General features: G+C 44.0%; 1 protein-coding gene across 1 annotated transcript in view; it reads left to right on the forward strand.

Annotated features, from left to right (window-relative positions):
- ulk4 (unc-51 like kinase 4) overlaps nucleotides 1-13,137 on the forward strand; it is a 324,061-nt gene that overhangs the window by 43,457 nt on the left and 267,467 nt on the right. The window contains exons 11-14 of the mRNA XM_033015040.1: nucleotides 1,054-1,123; nucleotides 3,778-3,871; nucleotides 7,718-7,795; nucleotides 9,715-9,775. Coding sequence (XP_032870931.1) covers nucleotides 1,054-1,123; nucleotides 3,778-3,871; nucleotides 7,718-7,795; nucleotides 9,715-9,775 — 303 coding nt within the window. The remainder of the gene's footprint in view (nucleotides 1-1,053; nucleotides 1,124-3,777; nucleotides 3,872-7,717; nucleotides 7,796-9,714; nucleotides 9,776-13,137) is intronic.

Raw genomic sequence — 13,137 nt, forward strand, 5'->3', positions numbered from 1 at the left:
GGTGTTGGAAGCATGATCAGTAAAAGAGGTGGAGTGCTGACAGTGTGGAGGTTAGTCTAAAGCAACAGGGTGATATTAATGTGTTAGAGAATCTAATGCCAGTTGATGCCCTTTGGGACTACCAATGAGGTTAGGACATCCACCAAAAGTTGTACGGTTGTTGAGGAACGTTGGATCGTTGGTGTGTATGTTCAATGATCCATGAAGGCAGCAGCATGGGAGGTAATGTGGTGAAGAAGGCATATGGGGCACTGGCATACATTAGGCAGGCACCAAGTACAAGAGCAGGGAGGTTATGCTCCAACTTGATAAAACATTGGTAACTGGAATACTGTGTCACCACACTATAGAAAAGGCATGCAATGATGCCTTTCAGTGATGAGGAGAAACTGGAGAGGTTAGGTCTTTTCCCTTAGAACGGAGGAGGTTATGATAAGACATGGGTTTCAGATGAGAGCGGAAAGATTCAATAGGAACCTGAGGGGCAGCTTTATCATTGAAGGTGGTGGGTGTATAGAACAAGCTGCCAGAGGAGGTAGTTGAGGCTGGGACTATAACAACATTAAAAAGACATTTGGACAGGGATATGGATAGAGGGATACGGGCAAAATGTGGGCAAGTGGGACTAGTGTCATGGGGCATCTGGTGGGCGTGGGCAAGTTGGACCAAAGGGCCTGTTTCCATGCTATATGACTCTATGGTGTGACTGAGGTATGTAAAATGATCAGTGCTACAGATATGGGAGATTGCAGGATATTTTTCCTCATAAAGTTTTAATGTAACGGTCAGAGATTTAGAGGAGATTTTTGCCACCCAGAGAGTGGCGAGTACCTGGAACACACTGCCCCAGAGAAGGTTGGAAGCAGAGTTGTTGACAGAGTTTAAGAAATGTCTGCATGGGCACTTGAATCTCATTCCAGATCTCAAAAGAATTATATTCCATCATGCTGTGTGATTTATGTAGCTTACTTCCAAAAATGTTGGGTTCTATATGAATACGTCACCATAATGCAGTATAAAGTTTGTGAAAGTTTATCCTCTGTTAATCTGCAGAAAATCCTGCTGATTTGCAGCCAAAGAATGTGCTGGACATGAATTCCAAGGAGTCCATCTTCTTACTCAGGTATGTGTGGCTCTTGTAATATTAGACTATTTCTTGCTCCAGAGTCTGGACAAAACCATCTTTGTATGAAGGACCAGTGGGCATAGCTTTAAGGTGAGAGGGGCAAGGTTTATTTACACAGAGGAGGTGAGTGTCTGGAACATGCTGCTAGGGTATTGGTGGAGGCAGATATCACAGGGACACTAAGAGGGTTTTGGATAGGCACATGGATACCCAGGAAATGAGGGTGTACATACTGGTGGAAGAGATGAGTTTAATTTGTCAGCATGGACATCGTGGGCTGCAGAACAAGTTCCTGTCCTGTACTTTCTATGTTAAGAAACTGCAGATGCTGGAATCTTGAGCAAAACCCTGTGGGTCTGACGGCATCTGTGGAGGGAATGGACAGATGACGTTTCGCATCGGGACCTTTCTTCAGATTGATTGAAAGTAAATGTGACATTTGGAAAGTAAAGAGAAGGAATTGAAAACCTATTTGGAAGAAAAGTGCAACAGATTCCTAGCTTTGCTTATAAGTGTCTACAGAGCAAGAGGATAACAAACGTGTAGGTTCCATCCCATGAATGGAGGTGCAAAGTGTGGCTAAAGGTTGAATGAATATGTTACGGCTGTCTTCACAAGAGAGGTGTCATCATATAGTTAAAGAGGTCATGTGACATATTAGAAGGGATAAGCATAATAAAGGGGGATGTATTTAGGAGTTTATCATCTTTAAAAACAGCCACCTACAACCTCCAATAAGTTGTGAACACCATAGACTATTATTGTTATTATTGCACAATTATTGTATGTTTGGTTTTTATGTGTACGTATGTGTGTGTGTATGTGTGTATATGTATATATACACACACATTGAACTTTTTTCTCGTTTATTATATTGTTTACTGTGTACTATGTTTACATATTGTGTTGCTGCTGCAAGTAAGAATGTCATTGTTCTATCTGGGCCACACGGCAATAAAATACTCATGGCTTGACTATGCTTTATGTTCTATGTTCCATCTCGGGTAAATTATTGGAATCCATTCAAAGGAATAGTGTAAGAAAGAAACAGATTAATTGGAGATAGTTGACGGGAAACATCATCTCCGATTAACAATAAGCTGAACAATGGCAATAGTGAATTCAGTGCGACATAGATGAATTTTAACAAAGGTTTTGATAAGATCACACAAAGGAGGCAGATTGAGTTGGATGATACAACAGGGAGCAGGCCCTTTGGCCCACTGAGTCCATGCCTAACCATTCCACACATTCTGTGTTATCCCACTTTCTCATCCACTCCTTGCACAACAGGGCAATTTACAGAAGCCAATTAACCTACAAAACCCCCAGGTGTATGGAATATGGGAGGAAACCGGAGCACCTGGAAGAAACCCACGTGGTCACAGGGAGAATATGCCAACTTGTCAGAAAAGTAAAATCTCATGGGATTCAACTGACGATGATAAATTGAATGCTAACTATCTTAGTGGTCGGAGGCAAGGGGTTGTGGTGACTGAGCATTCTTGTGATTGGATGATGTTCTCAGTACTTTATTCTCCTTTTTTTGGCTTATATAGATGATTGATTTCAATATAAATATAGAGAGCATGATATGAAATGTTACACATAGAATAATTGGTGGCACAGTTGAGAGTGTGGAGGAGAGTTTTACACTGGCAAGATCTAGATGGTCTGGATAGTTGGACAGAAAAGTGGCAAATGTAATTGAAAAGAAATGCGCTGCCTCTTTTGTCATGGTATATAATAGAAGAACAGGCATTTTATGCTCGAAATGCAGATAGCAGCAGCCAAGCTACAGCTTTAGCAAGTGTACAGTTGTGGGTATGACATTATAGGAATGACATGATCACATTGGTGAGGGTGCAGGACAGATGTAAGAGTCATTTATCAGATCTGGTTAAGATTGTGAGCAAGGAGACCGAGGAAAGACTTGATCCATGTGAATTCTTGGTTGGGGCAAAAAATGTAATCATAATTACATCATACTTGGATGTACATGAAGAAACATGGCCTGCAAATCCCTGGCTAGGCTGTTGCCCTTTGACCAGCATGGACATGATGGGCTGAATGTACTGCTATGGGGTCACAGCTTAAGGATAAGGGGGAAATCCTTTAAAACCGAGATGAAAAGAACTTTTTTCACACAGAGAGTGGTGAATCTCTGGAACTCTCTGCCAAAGAGGGTAGTCGAGGCCAGTTCATTGGCTATATTTAAGAGGGTTAGATGTGGCCCTTGTGGCTAAGGGGATCAGAGGGTATGGAGAGAAGGCAGGTACGGGATACTGAGTTGGATGATCAGCCATGATCATATTGAATGGCGGTGCAGGCTCGAAGGGCCGAATGGCCTACTCCTGCACCTAATTTCTATGTTTCTATGTTTCCTATGTCATAAGTTTTATGTTTCGAGAGAGCATAGGCAAGTTATGTGTATTTTCTGTCCTTTAACAGGTGGTGACATTGAGGTTTGTGCTAATTTCACTTGGATCATTTGTTCTTTTTATATTTTCATGGTCTACCTAGGAGCAGAGCCTTACAAGGTGATTAGCTGCCATAGTCCTGCCAATGGCATGCTATGTATTTAATTGTTTGGTTTATTTTATAATGTGTGAAGAGGAACAAACCCAGATTCAACTTGTTTTTTGAAATAGCTCCCATCCAACACCACGAAGCAGCTTGAATGTAAACCAGAATAACATTGCACCACAGACTGATCGACTAAAAAGTGCCTCCATTTCAGTACAGGTATTTAACTGTCATGCCTGTTTGTTTGTATTAAATGTATAGTTTATTTTTCATGGATAATCCACTGTTCCACTTGTATCTTTACAATAAATGTTGCTGTTAGAAGTGGGTAGAGGTGGGTGTTTAGAATTATTATCTAGAGGTCTTTGCAAGGCCTGCCAATAGTTGCCAAAGAGGCAGTGGAAGGGGCAGAGACATTGAATTGGAGATATTATTTGGATTTAAGAATTTGGTTTGCTCTATTTTAATTGTTTTGCCCCTTTTAAAATAACGAATATATTTATGAATGTGATCAGATGTGGAAGGTTTGAATTATAAGGAAGTGCTGGGACTTTCTTCCCTGCAGTGTAGATGGCTGAGTGGTGAGACACTGTGGGTGTGAGCGTAAAACGAGGTTTAAGGTGAGAGTGGAAAGGTTTAAAAGAGACTAGAAATAACTCTAGCATAAAATTATTATATTTAAAATACACTTGGACTTTTGATGAAGTCTGATGAAGGGTCACAACCCAAAATATCACCTATTCCTTTTCTCAACAGGTGCTGCCTGACCTGCTGAGTTACTCCAGCATTTTGTGTCTATTTTCAGTGTAAACCAGCACCTGCAGTTCCTTCTTAAACATTGAAAATACATTTGGACTGGTGCATGGATAGAAAGGTTTTGTGGGATATGGGCCACACACGGGCATGTAGGACAAGTGTTGACGGGGCATGTTGGTTGGTATCTACAGGCCCCCAAATAGTAGCCTGGAGGTAGGGTGCAAGTTGCATCAGGGGTTAAAATTAGCATGTAACAAAGGTAATGCTACGGTGGTTATGGGAGATTTCAACATGCAGGTAGACTGGGAAAATCAGATTGGTACTGGATCCCAAGAAAAGGGATTTTATAGAGTGCCTCCATGATGGATTCTCAGAGCAGCTTGTAGTGAAGCCTACCAGGGAGAAGGCAATTCCTGATTTAGTGTTGTGTAATGAACCGGATTTGATAAAGGAACTCAAGGAAAAGGAACCATAAAGAGGTAGTGACCATAATATGATAAGTTTTAATCTGCGATTTGAGAGGGAGAAGGTAAAATCGGAAATGTCCGTATTGCAGTTGAACAAAGAGGACTATGGAGGCATGAGGGAGGAGCTGGCCAAAGTTGACTGGAAAGGACCCCTAGCAGGGATGACAGTGGGACAGCAATGGCAGGTGTTTCTGGGAATAATCCAGAAGATACAGGATAATTTCATTCCAAAGAGGAAGGAAGATTCTAAGGGGAATAAGAGGCGATCATGGCTGACAAGGGAAGTCAAGGACAGTATAAAAATAAAAGGGAAGACGTATAACATAGCAAAGATGAGCGGGAAGCCAGAGGATTGGGAAACTTTTAAAGATCAACAGAAGGTAACTAAAAAGGCAACACGGGGAGAAAAGATGAAGTGTGAAGGTAAGCTAGAATATAAAGGAGAATAGTAAAAGCTTCTTTAGGTATGTGAAGAGGAAAAAATGTATTGAGACAAAGATGGACCCTTGAAGGCAGAAACAGGTGAATTTATTATGGGGAACAAGGAAATGGAAGATGAGATGAACAGGTAATTTAGCTCTGTCTTCACTAAGGAAGACACAAAAAACCTCCCAGATGTACTAGGGGACAGAGGACCAATCTCTCTCACACACATTAACACCTTGGGTTACATCTCCAAATTTGCAGATGACACAAAGCTGGGTGGCAGTGTGAACTGTGAGGAGGATGTTATGAGAATACAGGGTGACTTGGACAGGTTGGGTGAGTGGGCAGATGCATGGCAGATGAAGTTTAATGCGGATAAATGTGAGGTTATCCACTTTGGAGGCACGAACAGGAAGGCAGATTATTATCTGAATGGTGTCAGGTTAGAAAAAGGGGAAATACAACGAGACCTGGGTGTCCTAGTACATCAGTCACTTAAAGCAAGCATACAGGTACAACAGGCAGTGAAGAAAGCTAATGGCATGTTGACCTTCATAATGAAAGGAGTTGGGTATAGGAACAAAGAGGTCCTTCTGCAATTGTACAGGGCCCTGGTGAGATCACACCTGGAGTATTGTGTGCAGTTTTGGTCTCCTAATTTGAGGAAGGACATTCTTGCTATTGAGGGACTGCAGCGTAGGTTTACCAGGTTAATTCCTGGGATGGTGGGACTGACATATGATAAAAGAATGGAGCGACTGGGCTTATATTCACTGGAATTTAGAAGGATGAAAGGGGATCTCATAGAAATATCTAAAATTATTAAGGGATTGGACACGCGGCAGGAAACATGTTCCCGAAAGTCCAGAACCAGGGGCCACAGTTTAAGAATAAGGGGTAGGCCATTTAGAACTGAGATGAGGAAAAACCTTTTCACTCAGATAATTGTGAATTTGTGGAATTCTCTGCCTCAGAAGGCAGTGGAGGCCGATTCACTGCATGCATTTAAAAGAGAGTTAGATAGAGCTCTTAGGGCTAGCGGAATCAAGGGGTATGGGGAGAATGCAGTAACGAGGTACTGATTGTGGATGTTCAGCCATGATCACAGTGAATGGCGGTGCTGGCCCACTTCTGCACCTATTGTCTATGTATCTATGTATGGACAAGTTTTGCTAAAGGGCCTGTTTCCATGCTGTATGTCTCTGATTCTCTATGACTAAGTGATTTCAGAGAAATCTGGAATATGGCACTGGATTTGTACAATCTGGGATTAGAAACATAGAAACATAGAAATTAAATGCCAGAGCAGGCTTGAAGGGTCAAACTGCAACCTCCTGGTCCTGTTTTCCTATGCTTCTGCTTGGATTGAATCTGATCTTGCTACACACAGTCATGGGTGTAATTTCTCTGACTGATGAATGCATGCTGCTTTGGCAACCAGAACGTACTCTTCACTTTGCTATTGATTGAACAAAAAACTGTTGCTCCATGTAAAAAAATAAAGTTCAAAAATAAATGCTGGCTACTTCCTGTCGTTTATTTTCTGCTCCAGATTACAACATCTGCACTTTCCTGTTTCTCCTAAAAATGTATCTTACAATTTGTTACTGAATCAAACAGTTCCCCTCTCCCTCTAGTGGCTTAGAAAAACATTGCAGTTAGTGAGGTTTTGGTTTAATAAGTCAGCTTCCAGGGAGGAGGTACAGAGGCTAATAGGCTGGTGCTCAGAAAACAACTTGGCACTCAACACCAAAAAAAACAAAAGAGCTCTTCATTGACTTTGGCATCTTCCCCACTACCAATATAAGCCTAACTGGTCTCCAATTCCCCATTTTCTCTCTCTCTTAATAAGTGTGGTTACATTGGCTACCCTCCAGTTCACAGGAGCTGATCCAGAGTCGAGAAAACATTGAAAAATGATCACCAATGCATCCACGATTTCTAGGGCCACATCCTTGAGTACTCTAGGATGCAGACCATCAGGCCATGGGGATTTATCTGCCTTCAGTCCCAACAGTTTACCTAACACCAACACCAACCCCCCATCAGTCTGAAGAAGGGTTTCGGCCCGAAACGTCGCCTATTTCCTTCGCTCCATAGATGCTGCTGCACCCGCTGAGTTCCTCCAGCAATTTTGTGTACCTACCATTTCCTGACTAATGTGGATTCCCTTCAGTTTCTCTCTCCCACTAGATCCTCGGTCCCCTAGTGTTTCTGGGGAAATCCTAGTTATAGCACAATGTAGTTATTCACCAGTTTCCATTGTAAATATACATGTATGAAGAATAAAGGGTAATAGTCACAGCAGTGCATAATGATGTTACATGTTGATGTATGTTTATTGTACAGAGATTAATGACATGACTTGTTTAGCGCAATATTATTCTCATGAATCTTTATATATTGCCACCATTAGGATATGAACTCGCAGATCAAGGCACTTGTGTACACAGATGCTGATCTTATCGTGACGCCAATTATGGACAATCCCAAGGTAACTCAAAGTTTGCTGCAGGGATTTGCTTTATTTGCATTTATAAGGTCATAAGGGAGAGGGGTAGAATTCGGCTATTTGGCCAATCCGCCATTCAATCATGGCTGATCTATCTCTCCCTCCTATCCCCATTCTCCTGCCTTTTCCCCTTTCAGTCTGAAGAAGGGCCTCGATCCGAAACGTCACCTATTAAACCTGGCTCGGACAAAACTCTGATCATTAATAACCCATTATCTGTTATTTGCACTTTATCAGTTTATTTATTCATGTGTGTATATATTTATATTATGGTATATGGACACACTGATCTGTTTTGTAGTAAATGCCTACTATGTTCTGTGTGCTGAAGCAAAGCAAGAATTTCATTGTCCTATCAGGGACACATGACAATAAACTCACTTGAACTTGAACTATTCATTCTCTCCAGAGATGCTGCCTGTGCCGCTGAGTTACTCCAGCATTTTGTGTCTGTCACAAGAAAGAGGGGGCAGGGGAGGTTTATCAGAATGCTGCCTGGGTTACAGGGATTCAGCTGCAGGCTGGACAGACTTAGATTGTTTTCTCTGGAACTTTGGAGGTTGAGCAGAGATGATAGAATATATAAAATGATGAGAGGCTGGATCGGATAGACAGTCAGAACGCTTTTCCCAGGATGAGCACTAGAGGGCATAGCTATAAGGTGACGGGGGAAAATATAATGAGGATGAGCGTGGCAATTTTTGTTGGCACAGAGAGCGGTGGGGCCTGGAACACATTGCCGGGGTGGTGGTAGGGCAGACATGATAGTGGTATTTAAGAAGCTTTTTGATAGGCACATGGATTTGCAGGGAATTTAGTTTAGTTTAGAGATACACGCGGATACAGGTCCTTCGGCCCATTGAGTCTGCGCAAACAGTGATCTCCACATATTTATACTATCCTGCACACAATAGGGAGAGTTTACAATTTTACCGAAGCCAATTAACCTACAAACCTGTACGTCTTTGGCGTGTGGGAGGAAACCGGAGCACTCGGATAAAACCCACGCAGGTCACGGGAAGAATATATACTCCAAACAGACAGCACCCGTGGTCAGGTTTGAACTGGGTCTCTGGTGCTGTAAGACAGCAACTTTGCCACTGTGCCGCCCATGGAATGGAGGAATATGGATCACTTGCAGCAGATGAGATCCGTTCAGCTAGGCATCTGATGACAAACATTGTCATCCAAAATGCCCGTTCCGATGATGATCTGTTCTCTGTTATTATTTTTTATGATGTGCAGACATATGAGATTAGTTTACCTTGGCATCATGTTCAGCACAAGCATTGTGGGCTGTAAGGCCTGTTGCTACGTTGTACTATGCTATGTTAAATGGCAACTGAGTCACCATAGCAGATGTTCTTTGAAGGAACAAATTTGCAGAGTGTGATGCCCAATTTTGTTGATTTGCTGATCTGAGCAGACTGCACATAGGCTGCATGCTCGGACATTTAGTCCCACCCTTGGTATAAAGGGAGCAGTTGTGCCAGGTCAGAGCATCTCACTAGATCCATGAATCCCCCTTAATCAGCATCATTCGCAAATCCTTCAAGATTCTTGCTTCATTACCTGAGTTTTGGACGCCATAATTTTATTCATCTTCAGGAAGGCAGGAACGGGGTACTGCCTTCATCTTCAGTGAAGGCAGGAACGGGGTACTGATTTGGGATGATCAGCCATGATCACATTGAATGGCGGTGCTGGCTCGAAGGGCCAAATGGCCTGCTCTTGCACCTATTGTCGATTGTCTATTCTGAATTGAATTGGTTTCATAGCATTTTGTCTCCAAATTTTCATCTGAATTGATTTTGATTTGATTTTTCTGTTGCGGTAAGCACGTAATTCTTTAGCTGTAAAATGTCACAGTAAGGTATATATTTGTGAATGTTGTGTTACAGATATTGAAGCCGGTGCCCTCGAAGTTCGATGCTAAAACTCTCGGTGTCCCAGCCTATTCGGGTAAGTGTCAGCAGTGGCTACCTGCACACGACAGGTACATGGATAGGAAAGGTTTTGAGGGACATGGACCCAATGCAGGCAAGTAGGACAAGTGTCGATTGGTCAGCAAGGATGAGTTGGGCCGAAGGGCTTGTTTCCATCAGTTATACTTCATATGTGACCTGGAGCAGAATTAGGCCACTCGGCTGATTAATTCAATCATGGCTGATCTATTTTTCCCTCTCAACTCCATTCTCCTGTCTTCACCCCATTACCACTGACACCCTTACTGATCAAGAATCTGTCAATCTTCACCTTAAAACTATCCATTGACTTGGTCTCCACAGCCGTCTGTGGCAATGATTTGCATTGATTCACCAGCCTCTGACTCTACTGTTCCCAGATGCAGTTTACCTTTTATTGCAAATGGGCCTTTGCGAAGAGCTGAGGGTATTTTCAATCAATCAATGAATCAATTTATTCATCACATACACAATAAAGTGCAGTGAAGTGAAATTTTCCAGCAGCGGTACAATCAAAAAAGAACACACAATACACAATAAAAATTTAACACAAACATCTACCACAGCATTCTTCACTGTGGTGGAAGGCACAAAGTACAGTCGGTCCTCCTCCATTGTTCTCCTGTGGTCGGGGCCATAAACCTCCGCAGTCGCCGCTGCAGGTGGCCAGATGTACAGGCTCTCTCGTCGGGACGGTAAGTCCTGAATTGGCGCTTCCCTACCGGAGACCGTGGCTTCAGGATGTTGTAAGCCGCAGGCCGGTGGTCGGAGCTTCTCCAGGGATCCCCGGCTAGAAGCTCCGCAGGCAGCGGCTTCAGGATGTTATTGGCCGCGGGCCGGCGATCGGAGCTTTTCTTCAGAGAGGGGTCCCTGGCGAGGGGTCCCAGGCTCCGGACGCCATGCCTGCGTGCCAGCGATCGGAGCACTCCCTTCGGGCGACCCCGGCAAGGGCTCGCCCGCTCCGTGATGATAATGTCCACGCTGCGCCCGCTGCTGAAACTCTGGGCCCAACTCCGGGAAAGGCCGCACCAATCCATGTTATGCCGCGAGGGAGGCGACATGGAAAAAGTTGCTTCTCCGTGGAGGAGGCGACCGAAAGCGGTTTCCCCCTTACCCCCCCTCACCATCCCCCACACCAAGAGACATTAAAACACACATTTGGACACACTAAAAAAAACAAAAAAGTAGAAATGATGAACAAGCTGCTAGCAGGGCAGCCGCCTCGCAGCGCCCCCACCAACCGATTGTGGTGTGGGATTTAATGACAGTGGAACGATGTATAGAGTGGAAAGTTGGGGTGGAATGAGGGGGGCCTCATTGAAGCTTATTGAATAGTGAGAGGCCTGGATAGAGTGGATGTGGAGAGGATGCTTCCACTAGTGGGAGAGTCTAGGACCAGAGGTCATAGCTTCAGAATTAAAGGACGTTCCTTTAGGAAGAAGATGAGGAGGAATTCCTTTAGTCAGAGGGTGGTGAATCTCTGTGACAGCTGTGAAGGCCAAGTCAGTGGGTATTTTTAAGGTGGAGATAGATAGATTCTTGATTAGTACGGGTGTCAAGGGTTATGGAGGGAAAGCAGGAGAATGGGGTTAGGAGGAAAAGATAGATCAGCCATGATTGAATGGCGGAGTAGACGATGGGCCACATGGCCTAATCCTGCACCTATCACTTATGAACATACGATACGATAGAATTTTATTCATCCCAGGAGGGAAATTGGTCTGCCAACAGTCACAAAACACAACATGACACATGAAAGATGAAACATATGAAGGTATGGAACACCACAGCTTGGGAAAGCGAGATGTGAGACCGTTCCAGGGCAAGCTTCTGCAGGCTGTGATTTAGCCTGAGTGATTCACTAGCAGCGCAAGCATTTATGACTTACTAAAACTATAGGCTTAACTTCCCACCTTGGAACTCTTCATTCATTCATGAGGACATTAGACAGGAAGTGATTATGCATGGCATTGTTTCAGGTATGGAAGGGAGTGGTGGAGATGTGGACTGTGTTGGAAATAAGGGCAGATGCTGGTTTAAAGTAACTAAGCGGGTCAGACAGCATCTCTGGGGAAAAGGAATAGGTAGTGTTACAGATCGAGACTGAAGAAGGGTCTTGACCCGAAACATCACCTATTCCTTTTCTCCAGAGATGCTTTCTGACCCGCTGAGTCACTCCAGCTTTTTTTGTCTAACTTCAGTGGGGATGAGTTGGCTTGCATTGAATACAAATCATTTGGGCCATAATGTTGGTCAGGACACTGGCCACAATTTTATTTGAAGTGTCCTTTTTTTCTTCTGAATAAACTGGAGAGGATTTAGAATTGCCAAAGTCATCCACCTTTAACAAGTCACCACTCGGTGGTAAGGATCAGCTTACTTTGCAAGCTTGAACCTGAACCAAGAACTTCTGATTCAGGGGTGAGAAACCTCTGATTTTATGGAAGAAATTGAGCTCTTGGTCGTTTCAAACTAATACTCTTGCTGTAACCATGATACAATTAATTCCTCTTTTTCTAACCTAATATGTTTAGGCCAAAAGTGTGTAGAAAATGTAAAAATGTGATTTGCTGGCAAAATTACATAAATCAGGAAATGACCATCAAATGACACATTTTCCTCCATGCTTCCGGTCTGAATTAAGATGCAATCCATGGTGTAATCAACACAGTCATCAGTCACCACACACCACTTTTGGGAAGTCAAACTAGGCGGGTCCTTCACAGTAAATTGCAGGACCCTGGGAAATGTTGTAGAGCAGAGGGATCTAGAAGCGCAGGTAAGTTCCCTGAAAGTGGCATCACAGGTAGATAGGGTGGTCGAGAAGGCTTTTAGCACATCGGGCTTCGTCAGTCAGGGTATTGAGTATAGAAGTTATGCTACAGTTGCACACAGGGGCAGAAATCCGGGGGGGGGGGCAGGGGTCGGGAGTCAGACGGGAGCTGTGCCCACAGCCAGCGTAGAGAAGCAGCGCTAAACCCAGCTCACCTCTGCCTGCCCCGCCAGGTTAACCTACAGCCCTGCCTGGGCTTGCGGGAAATATGGCCCAGGTTTACAGCCAGCGCGGAGAAGCAGCGCTGGTGTTCGTCAGTCCAGGCAGGGCTGTAGGTTAACCCGGCGAGACAGGCAGAGTTGAGCTGCATTTAGCGCTGGGTTGAGCCTCCGAAGCATCGCGCGTGTGTGTGAGCATGCGCATGCGCGGGCGGCCGCCAATAAATTGGGTCCCCCCCTGTACCCCGGTCCCCTCCATATTTTGATAGCGATTTCCATGCCTGGTTGCACAACATATTGGTAAGGCCACAATAGGAGTTCTGTGTTCAGTTTTGGTCACCTTCTGTAGGAATCTTGTGTGAATTCCCA

Source organism: Amblyraja radiata, chromosome 2 (genome assembly GCF_010909765.2).
Source record: "Amblyraja radiata isolate CabotCenter1 chromosome 2, sAmbRad1.1.pri, whole genome shotgun sequence".
Taxonomy (NCBI): Eukaryota; Metazoa; Chordata; class Chondrichthyes; order Rajiformes; family Rajidae; genus Amblyraja; species Amblyraja radiata.